General features: G+C 40.1%; 2 gene segments (V, D, J or C); one reads left to right on the top strand and one right to left on the bottom strand.

The window, feature by feature from the left end:
* The window catches only part of LOC127947158 (immunoglobulin lambda constant 7-like), a 142,324-nt gene that overhangs the window by 108,347 nt on the left and 18,320 nt on the right, over positions 1–15,657 (top strand). Inside the window, 1 exon segment of the C gene segment in view lies at positions 13,550–13,575. Within this exon segment, the coding sequence occupies positions 13,550–13,575 (26 nt within the window).
* The window catches only part of LOC127947189 (Ig kappa chain V region 120-like), a 1,188-nt gene continuing 793 nt past the window's right edge, over positions 15,263–15,657 (bottom strand). Inside the window, exon 2 of the V gene segment in view lies at positions 15,263–15,657. This exon is cut by the window's right edge and continues 342 nt beyond it.

The raw sequence follows: 15,657 nt of genomic DNA, 5'->3' as shown, positions 1-15,657 counted from the left end.
AGGTGTAATAGATCCAGGTGAACTTCTACTGTTGCAGCATCTAAAGCATTCTCACCAATTATATCGCAGTTTGGTATCAACTGCTATGCCTCTAGATCTAAAAACATTGATGATGCACTGTGTGTTGCTTTATTTAACAGGCGGTGACTGCACAGTCACAGTTGTGGACAGTGGAAATCTTTTTTTGTGCAATACTTTTTTAGTAGTCTCAAATGAAATAAGTTCACAGTAATACTTTGCTCACATTATTAATGCATTATATATTTTAGTTTGTACTAAAGTGTTGCCAGTATTTTACTGTAAAAAACTGTTATTGTATTTCCTGAAAAATGTCAAAGTGGAGCTAACTCCTTCTTTTTTGCAAGAGCTCAAATATGGAATTTAATCTCACTTTAAAAGCTCTTTATTTATTTTACAGGAATCTTGAAAAAAAAAAAGACCTTACAAACGCAATTACCAGAAGAGAGGCAGAAAAAGCAGTGTCAAAATGGCTAATCAGTGCCAGGGACGGGAGGAAATCATACTGCAAGGGCACATGATGGAGAGCAAGATAGGTAAAAGCCTTAAGATTTAAGTTTTGAATGGGAATACAAGCTATAAAAAGACAAGAATGATTCTAAACTGTTTTAAAATTTGTGTGCTATTACATACAGTGACCGGGAGGGGACATGTTCTGTTCACTTAGTTTTAAGAACAAATTAAGAACATCACATGATCATATGATGCCATATTCAAATAAAGGTTTTAAAATGTACGTTAAGTGTCACTAATTAAACTAGTAAATGCAAATTGTCCAACATGATATTTTATAAACAAAGTTTGGGAGGAAAAGATTCAAATGGTCTTTCTAATCAGCTCGAGATTAGGTACACTACAGGTGATGGTGATATAATTAGAATATCATCAAAAATATGATTTATTTCACTAATTCCATTCAAAAAGTATATTATATTATATGCAATGCCTTTAAATGGTCTCTCAGTCTAGTTCTGTAGGCTACACAATCATGGGGAAGACTGCTGAATTGACAGCTGTCCAAAAGACGACCACTGACACTTTGCACAAGGAGGGCAAGACACAAAAGGTCATTGCAAAAGACGCTGGCTGTTCACAGAGCTCTGTGTCCAAGCACATTAACCCTCTAGAGTCTAAGGGCCTGGAAAACTTTTGTCATGCCCTGACATTTGTGCTTTTTTCAGTTTCTTATACACATCTAAATGGCTAAAGTCTAGTCTCACTGTAATCAGCACAAACTGGGCTATAATAATATATGAGTAGCATGACATACATACATACATGATTGTGTTTTTGAGAAAAAAAAATGTTATGCTTGGTTAGTGAAAAACTAGAAATGTTAAATCACTTGAATAAGGCCATAAAACACATAAAGAACATTGGTTCCTAGGATTTTGAGAACTGGAGCTTGTAGCCTAGAATTTTTATTTCTAAATTACTCACCTACAGAAAAAAATATATTGATTTAAATTTTCTAAGACACTTTTTGATGGTAAAAGTCATATGCGAGTAGGCATCAACTATCATGAATATCATTGTGATATACATCTGAGAAGACAAAGGCCTGCATAATGAGCTGCATAATGAGCTGCATAATGAGCCTTTCAGTCAGGTTTGTCACTGAGAGGGAGGAGTTACAAGAAAGAATGTGAGGACAAAATAAAGATTACAAAATAAATCTTTATTTTAAATCTAAAAAATAAAGTGCACAAAGTTTTGTTGTTATTATGTCTGTATACAAAAAAGTAGACCCTTTTAAGATTCGATTTATGTATTTCTCTTATACAGGGCCGCGGGAAGTAATTTTGAACAGGGGGTGCTGTGAATTTTTTTTTTTTTACAAAAAACCTATGAGCCTATAGGCCTATTTAAAATACATTTTAAAAATATATACATTGAGATTTACTACTTTATTGTCATATACACTTCAGTGCACAGCCAGCCAGGGTCTGAAACACACAGACATCAGTTCTCAGATATGCGCAATGCGCTATTAATCTGAAGCAGAATCAAAAATAATAGTTTAAATAATAGTTTAATAATCGAAAAAAACGAAATAATTACTTTCATTACAATTTCAGATAGCCTATACATACATGCAACTCATTTAGATACAACAAATAATATTACAACAAAATATAATATTAATCAAACTTCACAATAACGCTAAAACAATGCAATCGATTTGGTCAGCTGGCTTGAGTCACTGCACGTTTATGTCACACGCAACTCTATTAACTCCAAAATCTTTTTACGCACACCACAAGGAAATAATCTCTGACTATTTAAGCAATTTGTTTATTGAACAGTTCTCCACATCCATTACGCAAAGAACACACGCACAGTATAAAGCTTTCTGTCTCCATCTCCAACCTTTTTACACAAACCACAAGGAATCTCCGACTATTTAATAGGGCTGGGTAAAAAATAGATTTTTCGATTAATCGTTTTTTAAAATGTGGTCGATTCAAAATCGATTCTCAAAGGCCATGAATCGATTTATTTCCGTATTTATTTCCGCATACATTGAACGTAAGATTAGCGTTAATCTAATTACAAATCTCCTCCACTAGATGTCACCCTCTTATCTGCCTTGTGCGATGTTACCAACGAACCTATCATTCATTCATTCAGTTTAAAGCAGTGGTTCCATTTTCTGCAATGTGCGTCAGGTCATGCTCCCGTTCGCGTCTTACAGACTGCATCTTAAGCCTCTTATACTTTCTGCGTCCTCGAGTCCGCTATGCAGGCTTGATGTAAACATCGCCATCGGAGAGTGTGTACCGAGTCTGAGCAGAGCAGACAACCGCGCGGACAGGTGCGCGTGGTCAGTAGTCTTCAAAAGCACAATTGCACATGTTCAGGCAGTGTGAAGAATCCCATTGCCAATCGAACTAATCGTGCCGGGCTCGGGCTTGTGCGGTAAATGAGCGGTCATGTAATGTTTCGATTAGCGTGAGAAATATGCGAAAATGTATGCTGAGTAGTTGAAACGGAGGCTTGCTTCTGACGATTACGTTTTGGTAGCACCAGCAACTAAAGCAAAGTCTGAGGTTTGGAAAAGTTTTGACCTTGTTTATAATGAGAATAATGAGTGAATAATGACGCACCATCAGTGAGCGCAGGAGCACGCTGAAGACATCTACAGTGGATTCAGTGATTTTCCTCCACATAAACACTTAAGCCTTACCTAATCTTGGTGAGTAAATGTTTTTCAAATAATAACTAAATATTACTTGAGTCTTAAATGCATAATGTAGACAGAATAGGCTATATAAGCTAATGTTGGCATTATTATTTTATTATGTCAGCTGCTATGGCGAAGCAAATCCGGCGGAGCCTTTATCTTAATTCATTTCGTTATTGCCAAATACCCATCTTAATTTATAATTTATCTTAATTAAATTTTTTAAGAAAGACTTGTTTTTATTGGTGCGTTGGCCTATTTATATGCTAAATGAGCCTATACCTTAGGGCTATTTATAGAGTGCTGAGATGTTACGATGTTACAGAGGACTTATTTTATTTCTTTGTTCAAACTTCAAAGTGGCCTATTACGTTAGTCATGTATAAATTATGTTAAATTATGTATAAATGACTCATTCCTGACAAAAGGCAAAAGAGCTGTGTGCTGCGCACATTTGAATAATGTCGGGTTGTAAATGGGTTCGGGCTCTTAAAAAGCTGTCAATCAAAATGTACGTGTCGGCTCGGGACGTGTCGGGCTTATATTTTAAGGCCCGATTACATCTCTAATAGAAAATCGAATCGAAAATCGAAATCGAATCGAGGATCGCAATAGAATCGATTTGAGAGCTTGTTGATCAAAATCGAATCGATCTGGAACATCTGAATCGATACCCAGCCCTACTATTTAAACGTTATTTAACAGTTCTCCACAACCATTACACAAAGAACACACGAACGAAATAATACTCTCCATCTCCATCCCCACCACCTTAAAAAAATACTATAGTGTACTACTTACAATTGCTTGGCTAGTCAAAGCTGATCCCACACTTGTTGCCAAAAAAAATAAATGTTACAAGCGCATTACAAATATTTTAATAGGCCTACATTTTTTTTTTATCTCCCTCTCGTCACTAGGGGGTGCTGCAGCACCCCCAGCACCCCCACTTCCCGCGGCCATGCTCTTATATGTACGATCAAAATTGATACGCATTAATCGACTTCAGAGGGTTAATAGAGAGGTGAAGGGAAGGAAAAGATGTGATGAAAAAAGTGTACAAGCAATAGGGATAACCACACCCTGGAGAGGATTGTGAAACAAAAACACATTCAAAAATGTGGGGGAGATTCACAAAGAGTGGACTGCAGCTGGACACGACCACGTGTCTGGTTATTTAAACTCCATTTATTAAGGAGGAGTTAGTTCTATCACTTCAATGTGTACTTTATCACAATCTAGACCTAGACTTGTCTGATTATTTGATTACATTTAATTCTGAGAAATTGAATGACATTGAAAAGTTAATATATCACTTCTATGTGTATTGTATAACAATCTAGACCGTGTTTACTTGTCTGATTGTTTGATTATTTTAAATTCTGAGGAATTTAATGACAGTTATTGAACATGTGAAGTTAGATATACTGGAGGGACTACTGGGCGGGAGCAGCCCCCTCCACACGAATCCGATGGAGCTGTACTTCAGGCTGGGAGGTCCACGGCCAAGAAGTCATGACGCATTTCAGTCACGACTACAGAGGGCGGCCCCTACTGGGGTAGAGCGCTGTCCACCTCATTATACGGTGCCCGTCTCACCTCAGTGCCCTCGGGAGGTGGGTCTGCCAACCCTGCCAGAGTTTCACGGCGCAGCCGCTTCCAGCGAGCACTGCTCTCAGTTATTTCCGCCCGTGAGCGTAGCGGAGCTGAGATGCTCGCCGCCCCTTCGAGGGCCTCTTACACCAGAGGTCAGTCTCGAGAGACTGATTCACTTAGTACATCTGTTAGCAGCGTGGAAACTACTACCAAATGTATCTCATTGGGTCCTGCACACGGTAGAAAGAGGCTACTGCATTCAGTTCGGCCATCCACCGCCGTCATTCAATGGGGTTACACCGACAGTAGTCGGCCCCCAGCAGGCTCTGGTTATGGAACAGGAAATGAATACCCTATTAAGGGAGGAGGCCATCGAGGTGGTCCCTCCTCTAGGCAGGGAGTCCGGGTTTTATAGCCGGTATTTCATAGTTCCAAAGAAGGATGGGGGGTTGCGTCCGATCTTAGACTTACGTCATCTAAACCTCTCAGTAATGTCACTGAAGTTCAAAATGCTCACTGTCAAACAGGTTGTAGCTCAAATCAGATCCGAGGACTGGTTTGTCACAATAGATCTCAAAGATGCATACTTCCACATATCCATCCTTCCACAACACAGGAGGTTTCTGAGGTTCGCTTTCGGGGGCAAAGCCTACCAATATCGAGTACTTCCCTTCGGCCTAGCACTCTCACCCCGCACGTTCACGAAATATGTAGATGCGGCTCTGGTATCCCTCCGTATGCAGGGCATCCGCATTCTGAACTATATCGACGATTGGTTGATTCTAGCTCAATCAGAGCAAATGGTGGTTCGACATTGAGATGTCGTTCTCGCACATATGGGGGAGCTGGGTTTGAGACTAAACGGCAAGAAGAGTGTACTTTCTCCAGTTCAGAGAACCACCTATCTAGGCGTAGTATGGGATTCGACCACGATGCAGGCACGTCTGTCTCCTGCTCGGATCGAGTCGATCCTCACATCAGTCGAGAGAGTCAAAGAAGGCCAGTCACTCACTGTCAAACAGTTTCAGAGACTGTTAGGGGTTATGGCAGCTGCGTCCAACGTGATACCCTTTGGCCTCCTGCACATGAGACCCCTACAGTGGTGGCTCAAGACCAAGGGGTTTTTCCCCGAGGGAGAATCCATTACTAACTATCAAGGTCACGCGGCAATGCCTTCGTCCATTAGACATGTGGAAGAAACCTTGGTTCTTCAATCAGGGCCCGGTGCTGGGAGCTCTTGGTCACCGTGTAACGCTAGCGACAGACGCATCCCTCACCGGTTGGGGTGCAGTCATGACTGGCCACCCTGCCCGCGGTCTGTGGAGTGGTCGCCATCTGACATGGCATACCAGTTGTCTAGAGATGCTAACTGTGCATCGAGCATTGAAATATTTCCTCCCAGACCTGAGAGGTCACCATGTGTTGGTGCGCACCGACAACACATTGGCGATATCTTATATCAGTCACCAGAGAGATCGGCATTCGTGCCCCTTGTACAAGCTGGCACACCAGATCCTTCTGTGGTCCCAGGACAAACTCCTCTGTGTTCGGAGCAGTGTATATTCCTGGGAGATTTACTGTGGGAGCAGACATACTGTCGAGACAGGGGCCGAGGCCCGGGGGGCTTCACCCCAAGGTGGTGAAGTAGATATGGAGAGTTTTTGGACCTCTTTGTGACTCAAGAGATATCGCAATGTCCCCTCTGTTTCTCTCTAGTTAATACAGCTCCTCTGGGACTGGACGCTATGGTACAGACCTGGCCGAGGCTTCGTCTGTACGCTTTTCCCCCTATCACTCTGCTCCCGGGAGCTCTGGTGAGAGTACGGCTGGACGGGGTCCGTCTTCTATTAGTAGCCCCGTTCTGGCCGGGCCCAGTATGGCTCACAGATCTGATCTCTCTCCTCGACGGCTCTCCATGGGAGATTCCGATCAGGACAGATCTACTCTCTCAGGCGCAGGGCAAAATAATTCACCCTCGCCCGGAGTTGTGGAAGTTGTCTGTGTGACCCCTGAGGGGGCACAGCTCATAGCTTCCGGTCTCCCAACCGAGGTTGTTGAGACCCCCCCCCACTCCAATCCAGAGCTCCCTCTACGAGGAAACTGTACGCCCTGAGGTCGAAACCCTTCTCCTCATGGTGCAGAGGCCGCCAGCTTGACCCTGTTAACTGCCCAGTTGGTACAGTTCTGGAGTTTCTCCAAGCTAGGCTCTCTGCGGGGTTAACTCACTCCACCTTAAAGGTGTACAGGGCGGCCATAGCTGCTTACCATGTCCCTTTCAACGGTCAGTCAGTGGGTAGACACCCCCTAGTTACACGTTTCCTCCACAGTGCGTTGAGGCTAAGACCTCCAGTATGGTCCCGTGTTCCCCCCTGGGACTTGGTTGTGGTGTTTAGAGGCTCTTTGGAAAGCTCCATTTGAGCTGATTCATGAATATTACTGGCTATTACTTCTCTAAAGAGAGTTGGAGACCTTCAGGCCCCCTCGGTGGCCCCTACCTACTAAAACTTTGCCCCTGGTATGGCCAAAGCATTTTTATACCCTCGAGCGGGTTATGTTCCTAAAGTTCCCTCTGTTATTCCACAACCCATAGTACTGCAGGCCTTCTGCCCTCCTCCATTTCGGGAGCCAGACCAGGAGAAGCTAAATTGTATGTGTCCAGTTCGAGGACTGGACGCATACGTCCACAGAGCTGCTGTGGAGAAAATCTGACCAATTGCTTGTTTGCTATGGTCCTCCTAAAAAGGGTTTCCCTGCCTCTAAGCAGACCCTTAGTCGTTGGATAGTCAAGGCTATCAACAAGTCCTATGAGTCCTCTGGTCTTCCCCTTTCTTTGGGAGCCAAGGCTCGCTCTACTCGGGGTATGGCTGCCCCTGGGCCTTTCTAGCAGGTGTGTCCCTCTTGGACATGTGTTCTCTCGTCTTAGCTGTGCTCTTCGGATACACACTAGGCAGGGATTTGGAAGTGTGGCAGCGTGGGCACATCGTTCCCCAAAGCGATCGACGCAGCTCGAGTTCCTGAAAAGGAACGTCTCAAGGTTACGCTGAGACGCAGAGCCATACTCCCGGCACCCCTGCCGGCGCTTGCTTCCCTACTTAATGCTGAAGCCAGCTGCGTGGCAGGTGCCTTTATAGCTTCCTGGTCGCTACGTCACCCCGCCCGTGACGTCACACCCTTCCATTGGAAAGATGGCACACGATATTCAGAGTCGGTTTCGTCAGGGACGTTCCCCAAAGCGCTCGACGCAGCATCTCATTCCTTCAAGGAACCAGGGTTACATTCGTAACCTTGAGACGATTTTTTACTCTATTCAATCATTTGTAAGTATGAACCCATGAAAGCCACTGCCACAGGTAATTGGACAATTTTAATTTGTTAAAATGCTTTGTGAAATTCTTTTAAATATTAATACTCAAATGTAGGAATCCTAAAATTAGGACTGACACGCACATTATTTTTAAGAGTTTATCTTAAATAGGCAATTTAGGAACTATTAAGATGTTTTGTGAATACGGCCCCAGAATATCAGTATTTTGATATAGATATTTACAAGTATATCAAATGTAAACAAATTAGAAGCATTTGCTTGACCAGCCGCAGCAGCAGCACATTGCAATATTATTAATTTACCTCCAACTCTTGCAAGAACACAAAGCTTTGCTCTTGCTCTCTGCATCTCCCCAATCAATTCCTCCTGGAAAATTGCTCTAAAGGAAGTATAAACACTCAAAGCTAGAGAGACTATCACTTAATTTTGATAATGTATTTTTCTTTTTATACTTTTCACAAATCAGCGCACAGACTATTTGGTCTCACGTGAAAACTCCGGTCACACAGTCGTGATCTTGTTATTTCCTTGTCACTTCTCATGTGTTTTGTTGTGAAACATAGTTTGCGGACAGGACAGGGTTGTCGGCGATTGTTCCTCTTGAAAAGTCAAGCAGTATGTAACCCCCTGTCCACATGCAGACTGAACCGTGTCTGAACGATACCCCAGATAGTCATGCAGTCTCTCTGATCTGCACTTGAGACACTGGTCTTGGCCTATCCAAAAGACATCACTGAACACTTGCTGGATCATCTTCAGTTTGCCTACAGAGCAAACAGGTCTGCTGACGATGCAGTCAACATGGGACTGCATTATGTTCTGCAATATCTTGATAGAACTGGGAATTACACAAGGATTTTATTTGTGGACTCCAGTTTGGACTTCAATTCCATCATGCCTGACCTTCTCTCAGCCAAACTAACCCAGTTCTCTGGGCTCATCCCAATCTGTCAGTTCACTTTGCTTATAAAACACAGGGCAGCATCACACAAAAATGTTTAATTATGAAAAAATAAAAGATTATATAAATATAAAAATACCTACATGTCATAATATACTGCCATTGCATGCATCAGAATTAGGCTACCTATTGCTTGCGCATGAGCAGCTCCATTTCATCTCCGGAGATGCACTAATTCTTTGCTCTTTCAAATTCCAACGTGTAAATATCAAATCTGCCATGACACGAGTGCAATGAGAATGGGAGATGACAATCTGAAAGGTTTAATTTCACATTACACCAAAAAAACACCCATTACTCATTAAGAGAATAGGGACAACCCATTTAGACAACGCGCCTGTACCCGCTGACCGTTTTTCCATTAATAAACTAGCAAAAGTGGATTCGGACATCCCCTGAGTGTACCTGCGCCGTGCGCTTAAGACCATGCTCTTAGATTGTTAAAATATCTTCTGTCATGATATTGTGTTATTAGTGTTTGTTCACTGATCAGTGTTGTGTGTGACTATGTTTATATGAGCAGCTGCATTATCTCTCAGCTGTATCAGTACAGTCACTGTGACTCTGACTGACGGAGGTTTTTGTACGACTCTTTATCACTGTGTGAACAGCCATGTGCTACTCGGGTAGTGGTAACTCTGACAGTAATAATCTCCTGTATCTTCAGTCTGGACTCCACTGATGGTCAGAGTGAAATCTGTTCTGGATCCACTGCCACTGAATCTAGATGGAGTGTTTGGATATCTTTGGTTTGCAGAATGAATCAAGCCTTTAAGAGCTTGTGCAGGGTTCTGATGGTACCAGGCCATACAAGTATATTAACCTGTACAGGCATCTCTCACTTCTAAATTGGTTTTGCAGTTTATAGTGACTGTACCACCAATCTGAACTGTTTTAACAGAGTCTGAGTCACAGTCACCTGCCCACTGAAACCTAGACTAATTTTAATTTACCTTAAATACATATACACAGTGTCCAGATGAGTATGATGATGTTGTTCACTGTTGTTGTTTTGTCTTGTGTGATGATGAAGATTGTGTTCTGTTCTGCTCTCAGTCATGAAGTGTTAAACTCACAGCACTATAAACTCTCTCAGAGCACTGAAGCATGTGCTGATGATGCAAAGAAGCGGGCAGGATTTGCAGCTTGAGCTGCTAACAAATATAGAATTTGGACCAATCAGACACACAACTATTTGTTATATTTAACAAACAATATCTAATGCACCCTCATCTAACCATAGGGTCTATGGACCTTTCCACAAAAGTGCAACGATCACCTCAAGAAAGGCAGAACAGGCCCCTGGTTCCATAGCAACCAAAGCCACACTATCTGATAACACTAGGTTTATGGTGCCCTGGAATGTGTCTAAGCAACTCTTAACTCAAGTCTCTTAAAAACAGACACATAATGCACATGAAAAGGAACTCTTCTCTAATTAATTCATAGAAAAACCTTTCTTTTAATTCATTCATATTTACTTTAGGGCATTGTGTATGCTGTTACTGTTCTTGTATATTGTCTTTTGTGTACTGCGTATGTTTTATACATGTTTATGATGAGTCACTAGTTCATATAACCTAATCTTTATGATGTTTGGTATCTATGAGTTTGTATTTTCATGATCTAAATGAAAGTTTATATTATATTTTGATACCTATGCAACACATTAGTTTTATAAGAACCTTAAAGATAAATATAAGATATGCAAGACACCATAGAAACAAACAGTTGTAAAACTTCTCTCCAACAGGTACCGTTCCTCATTGGCTCACTCAAATCCTGTTATATTTACAATATGATAACTGTAAGTCTGCTGAAAATAAACAGTTTTAGGTAGAAACTAACATGCACACCCCTGCAAAATACTAGAACATGGTAGAAATATCTAGCAACATGCAAGCAATATAATATAAATGCAAAAAAAGTATATTATGTATTATTATGTAAAGTATAATGTTATACACCATAATATAATAATTGTTATTATATAGTTGTCTGGAACGTAGCATTAGGTTAACATTTTAATAAAACAGCGTATACTACTGTTACAAACCAATCTTTTAGGTGACATTTCAGCACGTGACAAACAGATATTGACCCCTGTAGCACTTAAAGCACTGCTACGTGCGACTGTGTTAAGTGCTAAATGACTCTCTAAGATTAATAGTAATTGATAAACGCAGCCCAAGTCATCAGAGGTTAGTCCTACATCCATACTACACTCGATTGTAGCTGTTTGACCCAGTTTTAACTTCAGGCTAAGTCACAGTGCCTCCTCTGAAATCAGAAGAAAATAAAAGAAAACCAATTAATGTGTAACTCTTGTTAATAGCACAAAATTGGTAAATAAACAATATTGCTATAAAACAACAACATAATTGCAAATTGTTTATTGTCAAAACTATTATTCCACCTTGTATAAATACTACTACAACAGCAATAATAATAATATTTAGGCATAATTTCTTCATACCACAATGTGTGCTGGGAATCATGGATGGTTTTTGAGCTATGGTGACACCCATCATGCATTGTGACATGAAGCTTTTTATTGATTGAAAGTATCAGAGCTTTAGCTTATATTTCACAGATAAATACCTGTAGAAACAAAACGTATTACAGAACATAACATATTATGAACATGTGGTGGCCTGGGGAAATTTTCCAATTTATTAATTGTTTTTGAAGTTCATACTGTCATGTGAGTCACATCAGGCCTCGGTGTGTGATCTGTTTGATAGTTCTTCTATTCGTTGATTTAGATGAATAAGACAAATAAATACTGGCTACACTTTACAATGATCACACAATTAATGATTGATGATATAATGTAATGTATACACCTATTAAATAAGTGTAGTAAGTTAATAAATAAATAAATATTGTATTAACTCTCTCTAATTTTTGCTATAATATTTGTGTTGTCATCCATCAGCAGCTGCAGTATCTCTCAGCTGTATCAGTGCAGTCACTGTGACTCTGACTGATGGAGGTTTTTGTACGACTCTTTATCACTGTGTGAACACATTTTTACTGTTTGGATAGTGGAAACTCAGACAGTAATAATCTCCTGTATCTTCAGTCTGGACTCCACTGATGGTCAGAGTGAAATCACTGTTAGATCCACTGCCACTGAATCTAGATGGAGTTCCAGTGGAACGGGTTGATGCAAGATATATGAGGAGTTTAGGAGCTTCTCCAGGTTTCTGTAAATACCAGGCTAAACGATTATTAGCATACACTGAACTGCTGATTTTACAGTTTATTCTGACTTCTTGTCCTGGTTGAGCTGCTGTTATTGATGGACTCTGAGTTACAGTGTACTGTCCTCTACTCTCTGAAAGAAAGAACAAGAATAACATTAAGAAACAACTGTAAATTATTCATATTTTACACTTCAGAGAACAAATAATCATAATTAAAACTGTATTACACAAACCTTGAGCAAACAGTGTGAGAGTCCAGATGAGGATGATGATGTTGTTCATTGTTGTTGTTGTGTCTTGTGTGATGATGAAGATTGTGTTCTGTTCTGCTCTCAGTCATGAAGTGTTAAACTCACAGCACTATAAACTCTCTCAGAGCACTGAAGCATGTGCTGATGATGCAAAGAAGTGGGCAGGATTCACAACAGATCGAGCTGCTACAAGACTGATATACTAGACTAGAGTTACAGAATATATTACTCTATAAATTCTATTAGATGAATCAACACCACTATAAGAAGAGAGTGAATTGTGAGTTTGTTCATAAAGTATCAGGACTGACTGTAAATCTCTAATCAGAGTTCATGGTGTCTCTCTGTCTATCATCAATCCTCATGTCGGTCTGAAATTGTAAAATGGACAGGAAACATTCTGTTAAAAATGATGACAGTTGAAAACTTTAGTTTTAGAAGGAGACTCACTACAAGATACAGATACCTTTTTCTTTTCTTTTCTTTTCTTTTCTTTTCCTTTCTTTTCTTTACTTTTCTTTTCTTTTCTTTTCTTCCTTTTTTATAAAAACGTTACATGAACAAATGAGTCTTGATTCTTTTGTCTGAAGCTGCAGGTTTCTCTGTGAATCATGATTGAGCTGCATATGAACAACAGAAGAATCATTATGAGAAACTCCATGACGTCATCCGTGATGAAAGAGGTCTAAGGTCATCTCAGAAGTCATCAAATATATTTCTTTAAAATAAAATTATGCAAGCAGATGACAGGGTAATGAGTGAGAAATGTAGGATATTAATTCAAACTGAATCTTGTCTATTATAAATTGAAGTTATAAAAACTTCCACTGATTATGAAAAGAATGTCATTGTTTATCAAGCAATAACAAATATTTAGAAAATATTTTGTCTTTGTTCTTTCTTTATGAAAAGCATTTTGTCAAACTAAATGTCTGAGTGTTGTCAGCAGCTGAGGTGTTTGTGCTCTCAGTGTGTTGAAGTGTTGTTTCTCTCTCTCTGCTGGAGTTTGTGTTCACTCGAGTGGAATAGAGGTTTTTGTTCGAGTGTTTCATTCGATTGTTTCACTGTGGTGGACTTTCGGTGGAGGAACTAAACTTGTGCTCGGTAAGTCTGGATCTTTTAACTTAAAATTGTTGAAATATTGTTTAAATGATTTTAATGTTTAATAGAAATTATTTTATTGTCACCTTAAGAGCTTCAAAATAACTTTATATATACTCAGCAAACAATTATTGTCCAAACACATTACTATAATGTCTCACTTTGAGTATTATCAGTTTTATAATTTAGTATGACAAAATGCTGATATATTTTCATGCATTTTTACACTGATCATATAAAGATTTGTCATCAGAATGCAAATATAGTTTTTGTAGTTCAAAGATTTTGAATCTCTTTTGCTCATATTGTGCATTAAAAAACATACAAAATACAAAATATATGAATGTTTAGGAATGTTTTTGAAATATTGTGAAATAATTTGCATTTGCATTGTAATAGTTTGAAAAGTGTAAAAAAATAAGTAAAAACAAAAGTCTGTAAAAACATTTTAAGTTCAAGTAAGATATAATGTAAGAACTTTATGACAATATATTAAATTATACTGAAATTATACCAGTCAGTGTCATTGTACATTTGGTTTCATTTTATGATGTTTCATTTATATAGTATAGTATGTATCTAGTGATTGTGTAGTTTGTATATTGTGTATATATCAGCTGTAGTGATGTTGAATAAGATGAATGATGAGATTGTTGTGATTGTTACTGCATCTCACACGTCTGCTGCTGAAAGGCATGTTGAAATGATGTGAATGCTGCAGGGCAGAAGAGTGCTGGAGCTGCAGTGTGTTTTCTCTGTGTTTGTGAATGTGTTGTGTTTGTCTCCTGCAGCTGGTCCCACAGTGAAGCCCTCAGTGTCTCTGCTGCCGCCCTCTTCTCTGCAGATCTCTGGAGACTCAGCCGCACTGCTCTGTCTGCTCAGCTCTTACTCTCCACAGGGGGCGCTGGTGAGCTGGACACTGGACGGCTCAGAGGTCACCGAGGGGGTTGTGACCAGTGCAGAGAGTGAGCAGGACGGACGCTACAGCCGCAGTAGTGTCCTGACCCTCAGCAAAGCACGCTGGGAAGAGGGAGAGCTGTACGTCTGCAGAGTAACACATGATGGAGCTCCTCATGAGGCCTCGTTCCACAAGAGTCGCTGTTAGTCGCTCGCAGTGCTGATGTTTCTCCAGTGAGCGCTGCTCTCTCCCCCCTTAAGATGCGTGTATCTGAGTGTCCTGTGTCAGGCAGGATTCACATGAGTCTAGTGCTGCAGCTGTAGTCATTTACAACTCAATACTGAAAGAGAGCTCTAGTGTCAAAGCACTGGCTGATCTTTCAATCTGCTGTGTTTGCTGCAACATTCAATAAAGCTTCTCAACAATCTCCATTTGTGTCTGACAACATCATTCAACTAACAGATCAAGATGCATGTAGTGTTTGTCCAGGTGTTTTTCAGAAGCTCGATCAGTAGCAGTGAATCTAGTCAAATAAAGCTCTTGGGGTTTGAACATGGTCTCTGGAGACAGAGCTGCTCTATTCTGAGAGGATCACAATCACTCCACACTCACAATGTAAATGAGATTTTCAGTCCACACTCCCAGTGTCTCTGTTTGATTGGTTACATGATCTGAACTGAAACAGACCAGTTTCACTTCTGCTGTAGTCAAGCAGCACACAGACAAACTCACCATGAGAGGGTGAAAATATATAAACACTTTTATACAAGTAATAATAACCATACATCAAGAATGAATCATTTTGACTGCAACTATGTAATATTGTAAATCTTTCTGTGGTTCAAATAGAAAGCATCACGTCCAGACAACAGAAGTGACTCAATGCAGTCTGTTCAGTTTGATTGACTGTATTAATATATTACACATGAAACATGATGATTATATTAAAACACTGACTCATTCTCTTCAGAAATAAAAGATTAATGTTGATTGTAATGATAATGTGATATTAGTGTTTGTGTTGATCAGTGTTGTGTGTGATTGTGTTCATCAGCAGCTGCAGTATCTCTCAGCTGTATCAGTGCAGTCACTGTGACTCTGACTGATGGAGGTT

The sequence above is a fragment of the Carassius gibelio genome, chromosome A25, assembly GCF_023724105.1.
Source record: "Carassius gibelio isolate Cgi1373 ecotype wild population from Czech Republic chromosome A25, carGib1.2-hapl.c, whole genome shotgun sequence".
Lineage (NCBI taxonomy): Eukaryota > Metazoa > Chordata > Actinopteri > Cypriniformes > Cyprinidae > Carassius > Carassius gibelio.
This window is presented reverse-complemented; position numbering and strand designations above follow the sequence as displayed.